Below are 17,523 nucleotides of genomic sequence, written 5' to 3'. Positions count from 1 at the left end.
ACAAACCACATGACAAAAACTGTCTACATAACAAGGCACAGCCGAAACTCGCATGGTTTTAACGCATCGGGCAGCTATGGTGACCATTTCACTTGAAATTCAGACCCAGTTTGTACATCGCTGAGCTGCTTAATGAGTGAAAAAGACAAATAAAACGGGTTCTTGTTTCTTTACAGCCAACCTTCCCATTAATTTCTGACAGTAGGAGGCGATGCTGAGTGTCAGCGGCAGGAGGCACGACGTCTTCCACAGCTGATCTGCGCGACTGAGATCAGCAGATTTTCTTTTACAGTCTATTTAATTCACAAATAAATGCACCTTTATCATACGCAGAATCTCTGAAGCTGTCTATAAAATAAAGCACGAACATACTGAAGCTTGTAAGGCCTCACAAAGCACATCACATTTATTTAAGAACATGTTTTACACATTAGGCCCCTGTTTGTTTGTTTTTTAAATACTTGGTAATTTTACCCCAGATATCCATAAATCCTTTGATTGAAACAATATTCATTGCCGTTTAATTTACTCGCATAAAGGCTTTAACAGTGTGTCCAAAAGTCCAAGTTAAGTCATAATTCGTAGTGTTTAATAATAATAATAATAAATTTTATTTATGAGCGCCTTTCAAGTCACCCAAGGACACTTTACAATAGGATAAAACACTTAGTAAAACAATGGCAGAATAAGAACAATAAAATAAAAGCACAAAATAAAATTAACAAACAGTGGATTCACAGTGAATATGCAGATTTGAACAGATAAGTTTTGAGTTGGGATTTAAACTGTGGGAGAGAACCAATGTTTCTTATTTCTGGGGGCAGAGAGTTCCACAGCCTGGGAGCAGAGCAGCTGAAAGCTCTGCTTCCCATAGTGGTGAGGCGGAAGGAAGGTACAGCAAGCTGGATAGAAGAAGAAGAACGAAGTGAACGGGCAGAACAGGTAGTGGTTAACAGATCAGAAAGGTAAGGAGGAGCGAGGTTATGAATGGCCTTGAAGGTGAAGAAGTTTGAAAATTATCCGGAATTTCACAGGGAGCCAGTGAAGGTTTTGAAGAACAGGGGTGATGTGCTGGTAGGTGGGGGTTCTGGTGATAATGTGAGCAGCAGAGTTCTGAACCAGTTGAAGCTTATGGAGGGATTTTTGGGGGAGACCATGCAAAAGAGAATTGCAGTAGTCAATAAGGGAGGTAACAAGACTATGGACAAGAATGGACGTAGACTGGGTGGAAAGAGAAGGAAGCAATCTGTTAATGTTACATAGATGGAAGTAGGCAGAACGGGTGAGATTATTGATGTGAGACTTATAGGAAAGTGAACTGTCTAGGATGACGCCAAGGCTCTTAACCTGAGGAGAAGGGAAAACTGGAGTTATCGATGGTGAGTGAGAAATGGTTTGCCTTCAAAAGGTTGGATTTGGTGCCAATAAACTGTCTGCCATTTATTACATGTCAGTTTTTAGAGCCAGCCCAAAGGGAAAAATGAATTTTTGCAAGCATAGCTTTAACCCTTTAAAATCCACTATTAAAATGACCACTTCTAGCTTGTGTTACAGGTTATATATGGGATAAAAGTGCATATGAAAAAAAAAAACCTACATACGCACTCATCGGCCACTTTATTAAGTACATCTAGTGGTGACTGTGGAGGTTATGTTATGCTGCTGGAGGCAGTCATCCTAAGATTGGTACACACTGGTTATAAAAGGCTGAACATGGTAAGATTGTGCATTTAAAATGTGCATTTAAAAATGCTTAATTGGTGCCAAGAGGGCCAAAGCGTGCCCAGAAAATATCCACCACGCAATTACAGCATCAACAGCAATCTGAAGACATTTTCTCCCAGAGAAAAATACAGCTCACGGGATATTTTCGGTTTTCCAAAAACCCCAGAGATGGTTGTGTGGTAAAATCCAAATAAATCAGTAGTTTCTAGAATACTCAGACCAGGTTTGCACCATAAGGGCGTCCAAAGAAAAAGACAAACATTTGTTGCTCATTCTGATGCTCAGTTTGAACTTCAGTAAGTTGTTTCACATTGCTTAAATGAGTTTTCATCATGCGATTGGCTGATAAGAAATTTGCATTAACAAGCAGTCAAACAAGTGTTCCTAATAAAATGACCAGTTAGTATATAATCTCCATCAGCTTGTTCATCAGTTTATGAGATTTAGTAAAATGCTTCAGCCTCAGTGTCTTTGTAGTCACTCCAGCTGTCCAGCCATTCATTTTCCTAGTCAAATTTTGGTCTCAGGCAAGGCAGACTGACCTGGCTGATAGAAGAGAGGTGAGATGGAAACGCCTATAGAGGAGCATGTCTGAGGTTCCGAGTGTGGGAGGAGACTGGAGCACACAGGGAGAACCTGTAAACTCCACAGAGAAACACTCCAGCCGACCAGGAGGTGAGTGCTAACATCTGCACCACTGCGTAGTCCTCTCATCCTGCCACACAAAGACAATGTATCATCTGTATCTGTAACACTGTATCTTGTATCTTCTCATACATATTATATGTATGATGTTTAGTGATGTTTAGTGGGCTAAAATCAGAATAATTAAAGGTCTACGAAAGAAAACCAGAGCAAACCTTTGGTACTGTTTTTGTTTTATGACTCGGAATCTCTTAGTTAAGGCTGTCCAAAGAAATACATTTCTGGCCATTTAGGTATTTAAACCAAAGGCTAAGTAGGAAATTTGTGTAAGAGCTTAAAAAAAGATGTTGCGTAAATGCATCCTTACAGGATGTGAAGACTCCAGCTCTGTGGGGTTCTTCTGGGGTTAAAACTTTTGCAGAGTTTTTACAAAACGACTACAATTCAAGTCTCAGCCAACAGATCTGCTTAAAATTATCCCTCATAGGCATCACATGGCTTTGTGCAGAGGGTGACTCATTTATTCAGACTGTACACCCATTACAGTGAGGCAGAGAGAGAGAGACAGAGGGAGGGAGGAACAGCCACCTAACAAGTGCCAAACTTGAGGCCAACCTCTCCTCCCATCTCATTCTTTCCTACATGGGCACTCTGATGGGTTTGCAGACAGCTCAGTTTGCAGACTGAAGAGAGAACCAAGACGAACACTGGGATCACGTAAGGAAATCGTCAAACTACTCTGCAAAGATCTCCAGAGATTTCTCATCCTCTAACAAACTTTAAAAAGGTAAATCGAATTTTATAAGTTAGCATCTTTTGGGCAAGGACATCACTTTAATTTTTGGGTGGAGTTGTTAACCCCACCCATGTCTTTTGATTAATTGTGCTTTGTCGTTTGTGTGTTTAATGTTAGGGGATTAAAAAGAGCTGGATGTCTTTGGAAGTAATCAATATGTTCCAGTAAATTAAGCTTTTTTTCCTTTTTAACTTTGAACTTTGAGCCAAAATGTTGCCTCTTTTTTGTGTGTTTCAATTAATATTTCTCGGGCATATTTCTTTCATCTTATTTGTGACACATGTTCCACGTCGACTGATCAAACTGAAGGGTGTGCATTTGCACTTGAATAAAACCTGCTCAAATTGACTCTTTAGACTCAAATGAATATAATCATATCTGTTTTGACAGCAAAATAAGAAAGTTGCAATGGCGACACCCAAAAACACTCCACGAGGTGCAAACACACCACTTTCTCCCAACCGGATCACCCGTCTCCAGGAAAAGGAGGACCTCTGCAACCTCAACGATCGACTGGCCGTCTACATCGACAAGGTCCGCTCTCTGGAGGCTGAGAACGCCGGGCTGCGTCTGCGCATCACCGAGTCGGAGACAGAGGTCAGCCGGGAGCTGACGGGTCTTAAGGCCGCCTATGAGACGGAGCTGGCAGATGCTCGCCAGACGCTGGACTCGGTGGCCAAAGAGCGAGCACGGCTGCAGCTGGAGCTGGGCAAGCTGCGAGAGGACCACAAGGAGCTGAAGGCCAGGTATAATGTTTACTGTGTTTGCACGTGTCTGCAGGAGCTGCTGAGGAAAAAGATTGATTACTTTGGGTTTGTGCCCTCTCATCTCGGGTCCCTAAATTCCTTAAACTCACCGCTGTGTGTTTGATCGATGTGGGTGTTTTTTTTGTCGTTTTTTTATAGCTATAGTGGGAGTATGTAACTTTAAAAGACAAAATAGTAACAACAAGATGAAATCATGAGCTGCAGAATTCACCCTTACTCATTCCTTACACTCAGGGGCTGTCACAGCATGATTTAATGTGGTATGACCTTTAGCTTCCAGTATCTAATTTCAGCAAGTCTTAGGAGTTTCTTGTCACTCTGCTGACTTCACAGCTCATTTCTGTTTGTGTTATATTTACATAAGCAGTTACTATTATCCCATAATTATCACCTGTCCCACAGTGTCTGCTGTTCAGCTAAAGTTACACGGTACAGCTTTTGAAGTCAGGATTGCCAAACTCTTCGCAGAAAGAACTCTGCTGCAGAGTGTCTGGTGATCATGAGATGTCTCGCTGCTGCGAGGCATCTAAAATCCCCCTTTTCAAACAAACCCTTTCAATTGAAGGCATCTATTTGTCCCTTAATACAAGTGGGAAAGAGTTTGGACTTCAGTGTTGATACATATTAAGCAGCAGTTACTCATAATCTTTTAATAACTGATGTTTTAACTTGGTGATGCACTGAGAGTTGTGTTACCCTGCCGCTGGGACCACTCCCTATAGCTGTAGCATATTCTCCTCATTGCTCACTGGGCAAGAGCTGGAGCGGGACTCCAGCTCTTTCCCATGCTTCCACATCCAGAGGCTGATGACTAACTCTTTCCCCAGCTTCTCCTCCTTCACCAAAGTCATCATTATACACAATACGTGGCAGTGTTTAAAGAGCTCCACTCTTGCCTGGATTATTTTTCCGTAAATAATAAGACGACGACCACAGTGTGTTTGGCAAAGCCAAACCGTTGCCATGGCAATATCTCAGCTAAACACCAACGGCTGTGGCTTGTGGCTACCAGATCCACGGGACTTGATGAAAATCACTGTGGTCTATGAGTCATATGCACCGAGGTCTTTCCCCTGCTTCTGCTTCTTGTAGACATCCTCATTCAAAAATAGCTCATATTTGTTTGATTCGAGTGTGTAAAGGAAACTATAGTAATTCAGTTTTAGGTCTTAGGTCACTAAAGACCTAAGACCTAAAACCTTACAAATGCAGTAAGACGCTTAAACTCTTAAACTATGGATTCTCAAAGCTAATAGAGATAAACATGAATGAGAAATCTTCCCTTGATCTCACTCAAAGCTGTCATAGAAAATGTAAAGTAGTGTGTTCTTTCATTCATGCTTGCACTAAAAATGAACAAAGGCTGCACTTTGAGAACTTAAAGTGGAACTTAGTCCTCCATTTTTGTTTTCATAGGAACACTAAAAAAGAGTCAGAACTGGGGGGAGCCTTGCAGAGGCTCAAAGACCTGGAGGCTCTGCTTAATTCGAAGGATGCTTCCTTGACTACGGCTCTGGGAGAAAAGCGTAACCTCGAGGTGGAAAACAGGGACCTGAAGGCGCAGGTTGCCAAGGTAAAGTCAAACCCACGCTCAATTTAAAACTCAATAGAAACACATCTGGGCTCAATCTTTCTGCAGTCAGTCTACAAGCTCAGAACCTCTCTGTTTGTCCTTCATAATCCTCCTCTCTTTCTTCCAAGTTTTGTTAGTAAATGTCAGCTAATTCAGATTTCAGCAGTGGTTGAAGGACAGCCTCTCTGCATGTTTTCCTGCCCGCATACTCTACTGACTGCTTATTTTCCAATCCGCAGCATTACTTTGTACTCATACTCGGCCCATTTTGTGCTTCTTTTTTAGTTGGATACCAGCTTGGCCGATGCCAAGAAGCAGCTGCAGGATGAGATGCTGAGGAGGGTGGATGGAGAGAATCGCATCCAGACTCTGAAAGAGGAGCTGGAATTTCAGAAGAACCTCCACTCTGAGGTCTGAGCGCTTTTTGCATATGTTCTTATCATTAGTTAATCATTTTAAAAAGTACCCATGCTGGACTTTACTGATAATCATTGCTGGTAAATTTTCAATAGGAGCTGCGGGAGATAAAGAGGCGTCATGAGTCGCGCATGGTTGAACTGGATAATGGCCACCAGCAGGAGTTTGAATGCAAACTGGCCGAGGCGCTGGCGGATATGCGCAACCAGCATGAGCTGCAGATTAAAATGTACAAGGATGAGATCGAGAAGACCTACAACTCCAAGGTAGACCATCAAGTTACTGTTACTAAAGGTTTACTTTGTAGTATTTATGTCTTCTGTTTTGGTCCTCAGTGGTGAAAGAAAGCTGCACTAAATAATTGCGCAGCAGAAATATCCAGTTAAAACATCGTGACATGGTTGTGTAATTCCGAGTTGTTGAGGTTTCGCAGTTTCACAAATTTCTAGTAGAATTTGGTTACAGTCCATGTTTTATCTCCCTCCATCAGCTGGAGAGTGCTCGTCAGTCAGCAGACAGGAGCAGCCACCTGGTTGGGGCAGCACACGAGGAGCTCCAGCAGATCCGAGTACGCCTGGAGTCCACGTCGACTCAGCTCAGCCAGCTACAGAAACAGGTTCTTACAAATAATCAGCACACACTTATCTGCAAGCATACATCGCTTAAAGAAAAGGGGGCTCTTTGGGTGCAAAACATAAGACACAATCGGCCCGCCAAAGCTGTAGAAAATGTAAAGGAGTGCATAGATTTTGAATTTTTAACTGCAGTTTCATAGGTTTTACAGATGTTCCTGGTAATAAAGAGTGCCCACTTTCATGCTAAATCAAAGTAATTAAGCAACTAAATGACAAGAAAGTTTGTTTTTCAAATATTGAGTCCATAGTGAAAAGAACAACAAAAACTTTCTATTTTATCATTACAGAACAGTCTGTGGAAAGAAGTAACATAAATTATTCTGTAGTTTTGCTTATTTATCATGTAATTTCACTGGTCCGGCCAATTCAATAACACTTAAGATCAAAGTGGGGTGTATGTGACTCACTATGCAAAATCAATTTGACATCCATGTTTTAAAGTAAAAACAGACCCCACAGAAATCAGTTTTATTTAAAACAGAAGTTGTTTTTATAGATTCACATGAATTAGGCTCTTTAAATTGATGCAGGCTGCAAACTCCATTAATTTGTTTAAAAGTTCAGTTTTTCATGGTTTCTCTAGATTTTCTTTGTTTTTTGAGCTCAGTTATTAACTGTCTCACTCCTTGATTGCTCCAGACTTGCTTGTTTGATCCTATCTGGCAGTAACTTTGTGACTCTTTGGTTTGATCCAGCTGGCAGCTCGTGAGGCAAAGATCAGGGACCTCGAGGATGCTCTGTCGCGGGAGCGGGACAGCACGCGTCGCCTTCTGGGTGAGAAGGATCGAGAGATGGCAGAGATGAGGCACCAGATGCAGCAGCAGCTCGATGAGTATCAGGAACTCCTCGATGTTAAGCTGGCCCTGGACATGGAGATATGCGCCTACAGGAAGCTGCTGGAGGGAGAAGAGCAAAGGTATGTGTAACGACGGTCATCGTTTCCTCTGTGTGGTTCATAAACTTTTTCATTCATCTCATCATTGTCATCAACATGTTTCTCTCTGCAGACTGCGTCTTTCGCCCAGCCCTCCTCCTACCAGGGCGGCGGGAAGTCGATCCTCTACTTCTGGAGCTCTCTCTCGATCTATCCACCACAGCGCTCAGAACTCCCCTGCTAAGAGACGTCGCCCTAACGACACAGACAGCGAGGCCTCCAGCTTCGCCGGTGGAGCCGTTTCCCGCACTCGCATCACCCAGCAGGCCTCGGCCAGTGGACGTGTCACTGTGGACGAGGTGGATCTGGATGGGAAATATGTCAGACTCAGCAACAAAGCTGATGAGGTGAGATGGAGAAGTTGGAGGTGGACTGACTACATTACTATTTGTAATGTAGTGACTTTGAACTCTGACGTTTTTACCCAACTACCCTCTTGCTCTTGTAGGATCAGAATCTGGGGAACTGGCAGGTGAAGCGGCAGGTGGGATCTGGCACTCCCAGCGCCTTCAAGTTCCCAGCTAAATTCACCTTGAAGGCTGGTCAGAGGGTGACGGTTAGTAGCGTCTTTATTCAGCGATCAGAATCACCAATCAACACCTGGTTAGCACAGATGATTTACTCTGTACTGTCCATGTGGTCAGATCTGGGCCTCTAATTCTGGTGGAACTCATAATCCTCCATCTGACCTGGTGTGGAAGAATCAGCCCTCCTGGGGCACCGGAGACCTCTTCCAGACTACTTTGATCAACACTAATGGAGAGGTATTTTGAATTAAATCAACTTATTGGGCTTGATAGACATTTCATTCAGACCTAAAGTGTCAAGACATCAAAACTCATGGCCAGTATATTTAAAATATACTGAAACTGAATAAATAAATAAGAACTACTACACTTTTCTTTCAGGAAATGGCAATGAGGAAGGTGACCCGCACTCAGTTTGAAGAAGAAGATGATGACATGGTGAGAGAAATTATAGTTTTCCTAGCATGTGCATAATGAGATCATGTGCAGGACCAGAATCCAATTAACAGCATCCACTGGTTTTGCATTGAATTAAAATAAGAATCACATTAATTCAGATGTTAACATTTCAAATGGATCCGTATCACTGTGTGGGGCAGTAACATTGAAACTGAGCATTACATGTTACATGATAAGGTGATGGTTGGTAAGTAAAATAAAGATATTTAAAAGGATGTATGTGTTTTTAGTTAGGTGAAGCAAGGACACAGTGTGTGTGAAAATGAAGAAATACAGCAAAATCTCACACAGTTGCAGCTCCCAATGGATATTTTACATTCTTACTAGAAAAATGATTATCAGTAGTGTCAAAAGAATAGTTGCAAACTGTTTACGCAACTCAATGTTAACTGTTTTTTTTAAAAAACAGTTCACTTATTGTTTTTAGGCTCTTGTTCATTGTATCAGGGCTGCAAAAATACAGGAGACAAAGGCGGGTTTAATAACAAAAGCTGTTACAAAACCAGCCCTCCCATAGATACAGACTATTTACACACACAGGACTGAGTAGATGCTCGTTAAACAAATAAGGGTGGGGCAGGCAGTCACAAAGGAGGGTCAGAGGTGGGGAGGAAGAGACAAAGACAGGAAGTCAATCTCAAGAGACACAAAGAAAAGCACATACCAAAATAAGACAGGAAATGGAAACAAGAAAGACAAAACAGAGACCAAAACATTAGGAAAATATCAGTGAGAAGGAATGAAAATTAAATAAGCACAGACACCACGACACATACTTGACCTTTATTACCGCTGCAGGTTTTTATTTTAAACACACACTAATTAAAAGCTGTGTCTGTGCCTCAGCAGGTGGCTCACAGCACCTGTGGGGACGGCGAGTACAACCTGCGGAGCCGGACGGTCGTGTGCGGCTCATGCGGACTTCCTTCAGATAAATCCAGCAACTGCTCCGTGTCCTCTGCTTCCCGCTCCTTCCGCAGCGGAGGCATCTCCGAGGGTTTACTGCCCCACTCCTATGTGTTCAGCACGAGCACACCTCGCAAGGTGAGTACCGCAGCTCAAACGGGTGATATATGACTTCCCTTTCATGCAAAGATTACCTCTTTTTTGTCTATTAATATGCATGTGTGATAATTCTAATTTTGTCAAAATTTCTTCCTAGACTGGAGGCAGAATGGAGAGCTGTCCAATCATGTGAAGCCCTGGGGCCACTACACTACATTTTCTATAGCTTCTTAGGTATCAGTTGTTGAGTTATCTGGTATAGTTTTTAGTTCAGTTTATGTACTTTCAATTTAATTTCAAGTTATTGAATGCCAGAAATTTTTATACTGCTTTTTATAATGTACATATGCATGAATAAGAATAATTTTCCAGAGCCTAAAGGTTAATTTGGGTTAGCTTTGTTTGTTTTTTTATATATTAGGGACATTTAAGGTTGGAAAATGTAAACCAGTTACTTTAACATTCATTGGTTTTAAAAACTTAATTCAAATTAATTTCATTATACTCTACAGACACTCTGACACAGCGGGGTTGTGATCAGTTTACAATTTTACCAAAATTGAAAACTTTATTTTTCTCATTAAATCTTCTTACACAGTGAAGGTAAAATGAACCCAACCTTGCTACAGATCTACAGAATATTGTCTGGGTTTTTTTATTAAAATGAATAAACGTGTTTTCAGAAACCTGCCTTTTTTCTGTGTCTTTCTATTTACTCAGTTTCCTACAATATTTACTGCCTCACCATAGAATCTAATAGGACACAGTCAGGTGTTGCTATATAGTTCACCTGTTTGAACAGGCGACTGGTATAAAGGTTAGTATCCCCTCCCTGCTTTGTTCTGAGGCCAAGAGTTTTATTGATTTAATAAAAATCAATAATTTTTAAAAAAAAATTCTAGTTTCATTCAAATGAAGAAAAATATGACATTTATATTCAGGTTCAAAATTACATGATAACAATAATATAAAAAAACAGATTATAACTGTTCAGTATTCGTACTCGTCCACGGTATTATAAAACTATAAGGTGCATTTATTTCACCACCTCTTGAACTTTACTTGAGTATTTCATTTATGTTTTTTGTACCTTTGCTCCGCTATTTAGAAGGAATTCCTGCCTCTTGAAATTACAAAAAATAAATAAAGATTTTCAAAATCAAATCGTTCATATATATATAATGAACATTCCAAATCATAAATGAAGTTTCTGCTCATAGACCTTCTGTTTTTATAAAGAATTATTTACTGGAATAACTTTAATGGAAATGTTTTTGAACATTTTGCTTTACTAGTTATATTTAAATTAAAGATATAAAAAAGAATGTATAAAATAGGCTTATATCGTGTGTCACATGGGCCTGATTCTATATAGTGGAGGGATTCTTCTTCTATTAATAACTCCATTATGCTGCCTTTTCATTTATATATAGTAAGGGTTAAGCATATTTTCTCATTTTAATTAGAAAAGTGTGTCTTTTACTGCAGTCTCTCCGCCTAAGAACAGGCTTTTATTTTGGAATCCTGGTTTTCAGGTCGCTTTCAAACCCGGAAGTAGCCTACAAGGTCAGAGTGCAAGTGTTGCTCTTGCACAGCGTCAAAGCTCCAAAACTAAGAGCTTTGTGGTTTAAAAGGACAAAACTGCATGTGAAGCTGTCTGCAAGAAAAGGGGTGTTAAAATTTGGTGAGTGTCGCTAATGTTTTCACACGAAGCGGAGCAAATGCTAAACGTTAGCTAGCAAGTCAGAGCTAGATAACAGTGAAGTGGACATGAGAGTGCTCCTACTGTAGCCCTGCGACATTAATGTGTACACAGTAATATCCACATAACCGTGTAATGCAGATAAAATACATTTTTAAAAAATACAAATGCTAATAAACATTTACAAATAATAGTCGCGTTGATCTGAACATAAATCGAACTGGATGTTAGCAAGTGAAATCTGTTTCACTTCAGTGTTCATAGTTCAGACATTTTTTTATTTCTGTGCAGTCATGTGGATTAATAAGTACACCCTGACTGCTTTCATTGTAATTAAGAGGGTATGTAGCAGTAAGGTGCTGCTAATCAAATGCACGATCATCAGCACCTCTGTAAAAGCAGAAGTTTAGGCACTTTTGCTGGTCTGCAACATTCAGATGTGTCAACACACTACCACAAACTTCCCAGCAAATTCACCAAAAGGTCGAACTGTGCAATGTTGATACTCTACAGGCTTCACTTAAATGTTAAAGCTCATGACAGTACAGTTAGAGAAACACTAAACAAGTCTGGCTCGTTTGGAAGGAGTGTTTTGCAGACACAGGATGTGGTCACCTTACAGTCACCAGGTTGTCTGCACCAGTTCATATTTGATTCAACTGTTCTTTGTGACAGCCAAAGCCTGACCCAAATTCAGTCATGCAACAGGACAGTGATGTCTAGCACAGCAGCAAATGGGTGGAAAAGAATAGAATCAAGGTGTTACAATGGCCAGGTGAAAGACCTCAGCATGATTAAAATGCAGCAGGCTCTTAAGAAAGCTGTGCATTAATAAATACCTGCAAACCTCAAGGAACCGAAGCAATGTTATAAAGAAGAGTAGGACAAAATTCCCCCTTAGTGATGTTAGAGGCTGATAAACTCATACAGGAAATGATTGCTGCTAAAGGTGGTGCTACAAGCTGCTGAATCATGGGCTGTAATTAGTTTTTCACAGAATTGCAGAGATTCCTGTGATAATGTTCCTTTCACATAATTTTAGCGATACAGATAATAGTTTTCACTGTATTGATTATTAGTGTATTTACATAAAATAAGTGACTTGTAATCTGTTTACATTTGTTTTTGTTATTGTTAATTTATTTTTTTTTATGCTGCAGTGGTCTAATTCAAGATGATTTTCTCCTGTGAGAGGAAATAAAGCTGTCAGATCTTCAAATATTACTGCACTTAGATGTTTTGATGGTTACACAGAAAATACACTTTACTATGTATTAGTTTTGTAATCACACAGTATCATTTTAGATCATTTTTGTTGTATAATTTTGTTTTTTAAATGCCTAGTATGGGTTTTTTATTTAGTTTTAATCAACCATGTTCTGGTGTTGCACAGACTGTGTGGGAGTGGGGTGTCTCACCTCTTTCTTTAACGCATACTAAGCAGCAGCGCAGACGAAGGGAATGACTGATTAAAAATGCATTTTCTAAGTTTGCAGTCTGCAGGTGTGAGCAAATAAAAACGCAAGGAAACAGCGAAAGGAGTGAAACCTGCGTCATCAGCAGACTGAACATTTCTCACTGTGGTCCTTTCTTAAATTTCCTCAGGAGCTTGTATCCATCTGGATGTTGAGCGTTCGAGCTCTGTTTGGGATCGGCTTCCTGGTGACCTCACGAGCCGCGACAGCCCTCGCTCAGGCAGGGACATGCCCGTTGCCCGCTGCAGCTAACAGCCACAGAAAGGACTGTTTCAGCAGCAGACCAGCGTCCACCATGGCCCAGGCCATCAAATATCTCGGGTGAAGGTTTTAACCTTTTCACACATAAGAGTAAAACCAGACTTCATGAGTCTAGACTGACCTGTAAATACTTCACAGGCAGGAGGAGGCCCAGCACATCGACGAGGAGCTCTTCAGTGAGTACGGCTTCAGTGTGGATCAGCTGATGGAGCTGGCTGGACTCAGCTGTGCCACAGCCGTCACACGGGTGAGCGTCACCGTGGGCTCTTATTTTTGAAATGCAAATCTAACGGGAGGAATGTTAGTCACTGGACTGGCAACAAACTCTTTTATAATGTAAAATAATTGTTTCAGGAACTAATGTGAGACCACTACCTATTCCAGCTGCTCAAAAATGAGTTTGGTGTCTTTAGGGTTTGAAAAAAGAAACGAGGATCGAAAGTGGGGTGTAGAAATATTTTCGCTTTTTTCTTCTATTCTATGGTTGAGTCACTTAATCCAGTTACAAAAATAAAAGTTTAAACATTGATTTAAATAGACAGCTACCAACCACTTATGCAAAAATCGTGTGATGAATTTCCCCAAAAACTCTGATCTAATCTTACTCGTCAGCCTTTATTTTTCTGTAATCAGATTAAAGTAACATTACACTTGATGACGTTATAGTAATGTTGAAACATTCGTCTTTTTGCACAATCAAAGTCTGAAATGTTTTCACTGCACTTTTAAGTTTGCTGTTGTGGAATTGAGATGCACTTGATACAGCTGCATTTTGCTCGAAGGTGCAGGAAGAAGCTTTACTTGGTTTGCGTAACTAACACAGAACGGGCCCTTAACCTCCTAAGACCCAAACTCTTCCATGACATGTATTTTTAATTTCTCTTTGATATTTGGGCTGATTGGGACCCGATGAATGTAAAAACAAAGAATTGCAGTATTTTTTTTTTTACCTGATTTTTGTTTCTGAGAAAAATTAGAGCCACATATGAGGATATTCGTCTAAACTTTAGATAGAACAGTGGCAGTATAATGTCCTCGTAAGTGGATATCAGGCCCTTGTAGAGCAAAATTTAGTATTTTGGTCTAAACAACCCAAAATGTGATGTCCACATATGTGGACGCCAGGTCCTGAGAGGTTAAATATATCAAAGTATATTTTGCTTTCTTCTTTACCTTCAGGCATATCCACTTACTTCTCTGGTGAAGGCCAGACCTTCTCTGCTAGTGATTTGTGGACCAGGTAACAACGGGGGCGATGGCCTGGTCTGTGCCCGGCATCTGAAACTCTTTGTGAGTGTCTCCCAATTTCACAGAAGAGGAAAAAAAACATTTATTTTCACATCCTCGTTCAGCCTTAAAATCCTAAATTCCTTTTTCCTTCATTAGTACTTTGTGTGTCTGATTTCAGGGTTATGAGCCAACCATCCTGTACCCAAAGAGGCCAAACAAGCCGCTGTTCCAAGGCCTAACCACACAGTGCCAGAAAATGGAGATCCCATTCCTGACTGAGATGCCTGAGGTTTGGTGTTAATAAAATATGTAGCTGCAGCTTTATCCACACAGACACACTGCTTATTGTTTTCTGACTGTGCATTTTGTATGAAGCTGTACAAATGCTCTGTTACACATGAGCAGAGCTAATGTAATTAGGCTAAAGTTTAAATTAGTTGTCTAAATGATACTGAGGGGATAATAGCTCTGTTTTTATTACAGCAAACTAGATAGTGAATAATTTCATTGGTAGCTAAGAGGAGCTTTACTTGATGGATTTACTCACTGAAATAAATGTGCTTTCAAGCTATTGATTAATTCCTTTGAAACTAACTTATCTGGGTAAAACTGTCTCCTCAGGCCAAAGCGATTGATGAAGCATACAACCTGGTGATAGACGCCATCTTTGGCTTCAGCTTCAAGGGAGCTGTGCGAGAGCCCTTTGGCTCCATCTTGGACACACTGAAAAAGTCCACAGTGCCCATAGCTAGCATCGACATCCCCTCAGGTCAGTCCTCACCAGTCCTTGGGTGACATTACTTTGTGAAGTAACTGGTTACAATACAAAATTACTGCCATTAAAAAGTAATCAATAAGGCATGCACCAGTATAGTGGGGCAGGGGTTAGCACATCACCATGAAGATGTGAATGTGAAGTGCTGTTTTTCTTTGTTAGCCATGCTGACAGACAGACTGCTAACCCTTCAACGATATAACCCGCCTCCCAGCTCATGGCAGCTGGGGAAAGCTCCATGTCGCCACAACCTTGAATTGAAATGGCTCTTATAAAAATGGATCTATTAACTTTTGTTAGCATCGCCTCTTAAACTAAACCCAATTTATAGCCAGCTTTTAGCTGAAAAACGTGTGGTTTTGCAGTCCTCCTCGCTGCAGTACGGCATGCCAGCAGTGTTGTGGAGTTCTGCTTATTGTCAGTGAGGATTTATTAAACTGCAGTGCATCTGTCAACAGTCTGGAATGATTGTAATCAATAACTGCATGAAGCCTGGTGCATGTCCGCGCTCCCAAACAGAGGATATTGATTTGGATCTAACTGTCACTAACAGACATACTGCAGATTATCTCAGGAAACAGAAATTTCAGCTGGTTAGTGACAGCCTTTTTTTGTTTGTTTTCATGTTAAAGGTTGGGATGTGGAGCAGGGTAGCACAGATGGACTCCAGCCTGACATGCTCATCTCTCTCACTGCACCAAAGAAATCCGCCTCCCTGTTTAAAGGACGATATCACTTCTTGGGAGGCAGATTTGTGCCACCTGGCTTGGAGAAGAAATATCAACTCAACCTGCCCCAGTACCCCGGCACAGACTGTGTTTTGCAACTCTAAGAGATGTGGGCCATCACTGAAGGGAAATAAGCTGTCACTGGCGTTATAAAGCAATCAGCTTAGCTCAGCACAAAGGCTGTAAACTGGGTGAAACAGCCAGCAGCGTGACATCCGTTCACTCATTAACACGTCTTGTTTGTTGATTTTAAGAGAGCTTATGTGACATAATCGTATGCTGTCATCACACCTGCAGCACAATGGCAGCGTCAGCTAAAGTAAATATGAAAATAAAAAAATTATTTCTCTGACAAACTTTTTAAAGTTCATATATTCTGCTTTTCCCAATGTTTTTTTAACATATACATACACGTATATACGTGATGGGAGAAGGGAGCGGGAGATCGACACACGGATTGGTGCAGCGGCTGCAGTGATGCGGACGCTGTACCGGTCTGTTGTGGTGAAGAGAGAGCTGAGTGTAAAAGCGAAGCTTTCAATTTACCCGTCGATCTACGCCCCTACCCTCACCTATGGTCACGAGCTGTGGGTAGTGACCGAAAGAATGAGATCACGAATACAAGCGGTGGAAATGAGCTTCCTCCGAAGGATGGCTAGCCTCTCCCTTAGAGATAGGGTGAGAAGTTCAGCCATCCGGGAGGGGCTCAGAGTAGAGCTGCTGCTGCTCCACATCGAAAGGAGCCAGCTGAGGTGGTTCGGGCATCTGACAAGGATGCTCACTGGGCGCCTTCTGGGTGAGGTGTTCCGGGTATGTCCCACCAGGAGGAGGCCCCGGGGCAGACCCAGGACACGCTGGAGAGATTATATCTTGGCTGGCCTGGAACGCCTTGGTGTTCCCCCGGATAAGCTAGAGGAGGTGGCTGGGGAGAGGGAGGTCTGGGCTTCTCTGCTTGGGCTGCTGCCAGCGACCCGGCCCCGGATAACAGAAGAAAATGGATGGATGGATGGATATACGTATACTCACCAGTCATTTCATTAGGTACAGCATGCTAATAATGGGTTAGGCCCTCTTTACCTTCAGAACTCCTTCAATTCTCTGTGGCATAGACTCAAAAAGGTGCTGCAAACATCCCTCAGAGATTTTGGTGCATTGACATGAAACAATCTGCCATACTGCTCTTAGATCTGGTGACTGTGGAGGTAATTTGAGTGGACTGAATTCAGTATCATATCTAAGAAACAAGCTGGAGATTATTTAAACTGTGTGACGTGGAGTATCATCCCCCTGGAAGCAGACATCAGAAGATGGACACACTGTGGTCATAAAGGGATAGGCGTGGTCAGCAGCAATTAAGCAATGCTCAGTTGGTATTAAGGAGGCCAAAGTGTACCGAGAAAATATCCCCTGCACCATTACACCATCACCAGCAGCTTAACCACTCACGAGGCAGGATGGGTCCATACTTTCATGTTTATGCCAAATTCTGACGCTGTCATCCAAATGTTGCAGCAGAAACTGAGACGCATCAGATCGGACCATGTTTTTCCAATTTTCTGCTGTCCAATTTTGGTGAACCTGTATGAATTGTAGCCTCCGTTTCCTGTTCTTAGGTGAGTGTCATATAGTGTGGTCTGCTGCTACTGGAATCAACAGGGCGTTTTCAGCCAGAGAACTGATGCTCACTGGGTATTTTCTCTTATTTGGACAATTTTCAGATTACAAATCCAAGAGATGTTTGTGTGGGGAAAAATTCCAGTATATCAGCAGTTTATGAACTTCTTAGACCGCTCCCCCTGGCACCAGCAACTTTCAAAATAAATTTAAAAAAAAAAGTTGTTTTGAACATTAGAAATGTAGCTGGAGCTG

General features: G+C 41.5%; 2 protein-coding genes across 3 annotated transcripts; both read left to right on the top strand.

The window, feature by feature from the left end:
* The first annotated feature begins 1,654 nt into the window (after positions 1-1,654).
* On the top strand, positions 1,655-10,146 carry LOC102787364 (lamin-A-like). 2 transcript variants are annotated; one of them, XM_087834772.1, is made up of 14 exons: positions 1,655-2,400; positions 3,037-3,157; positions 3,557-3,912; positions 5,350-5,506; positions 5,792-5,917; positions 6,019-6,189; positions 6,414-6,539; positions 7,254-7,474; positions 7,566-7,839; positions 7,941-8,048; positions 8,137-8,256; positions 8,401-8,457; positions 9,328-9,522; positions 9,641-10,146. In XM_087834772.1, the coding sequence occupies exons 3-14, from the start codon at positions 3,575-3,577 to the stop codon at positions 9,674-9,676; spliced, it is 1,929 nt and encodes a 642-aa protein (XP_087690898.1). In that variant the 5' UTR covers positions 1,655-2,400; positions 3,037-3,157; positions 3,557-3,574; the 3' UTR covers positions 9,677-10,146. The 2 variants fall into 2 exon arrangements, with proteins under 2 accessions (XP_087690898.1, XP_087690897.1); XM_087834771.1 differs by having other exon boundaries at positions 9,325-9,522.
* An 878-nt stretch (positions 10,147-11,024) lies between these two features.
* Positions 11,025-16,010, top strand: naxe (NAD(P)HX epimerase). The gene is made up of 7 exons (XM_006794396.2): positions 11,025-11,167; positions 12,791-12,981; positions 13,060-13,168; positions 14,101-14,211; positions 14,330-14,440; positions 14,773-14,920; positions 15,559-16,010. Exons 2-7 carry the CDS (start codon positions 12,809-12,811, stop codon positions 15,756-15,758), a joined length of 852 nt encoding a protein of 283 aa, XP_006794459.1. The 5' UTR covers positions 11,025-11,167; positions 12,791-12,808; the 3' UTR covers positions 15,759-16,010.
* The last annotated feature ends 1,513 nt before the right edge of the window (positions 16,011-17,523 follow it).

Source organism: Neolamprologus brichardi, chromosome 22, assembly GCF_056152115.1.
Source record: "Neolamprologus brichardi isolate AB-2024 chromosome 22, ASM5615211v1, whole genome shotgun sequence".
NCBI classification, from domain to species: domain Eukaryota; kingdom Metazoa; phylum Chordata; class Actinopteri; order Cichliformes; family Cichlidae; genus Neolamprologus; species Neolamprologus brichardi.
This window is presented reverse-complemented; position numbering and strand designations above follow the sequence as displayed.

Excerpts from the sequence above, each read along its gene's own strand:
- LOC102787364 (XM_087834771.1), top strand. The coding sequence starts at position 3,575 with ATGGCGACACCCAAAAACACTCCACGAGGTGCAAACACACCACTTTCT. Across the intron at positions 6,190-6,413 it reads AGAAGACCTACAACTCCAAG|CTGGAGAGTGCTCGTCAGTC; the intron begins GTAGACCATCAA and ends TCCCTCCATCAG. Across the intron at positions 9,523-9,640 it reads GCACGAGCACACCTCGCAAG|ACTGGAGGCAGAATGGAGAG; the intron begins GTGAGTACCGCA and ends ATTTCTTCCTAG.
- naxe (XM_006794396.2), top strand. The coding sequence starts at position 12,809 with ATGTTGAGCGTTCGAGCTCTGTTTGGGATCGGCTTCCTGGTGACCTCA. Across the intron at positions 13,169-14,100 it reads GTGCCACAGCCGTCACACGG|GCATATCCACTTACTTCTCT; the intron begins GTGAGCGTCACC and ends CTTTACCTTCAG. Across the intron at positions 14,212-14,329 it reads CCCGGCATCTGAAACTCTTT|GGTTATGAGCCAACCATCCT; the intron begins GTGAGTGTCTCC and ends GTCTGATTTCAG.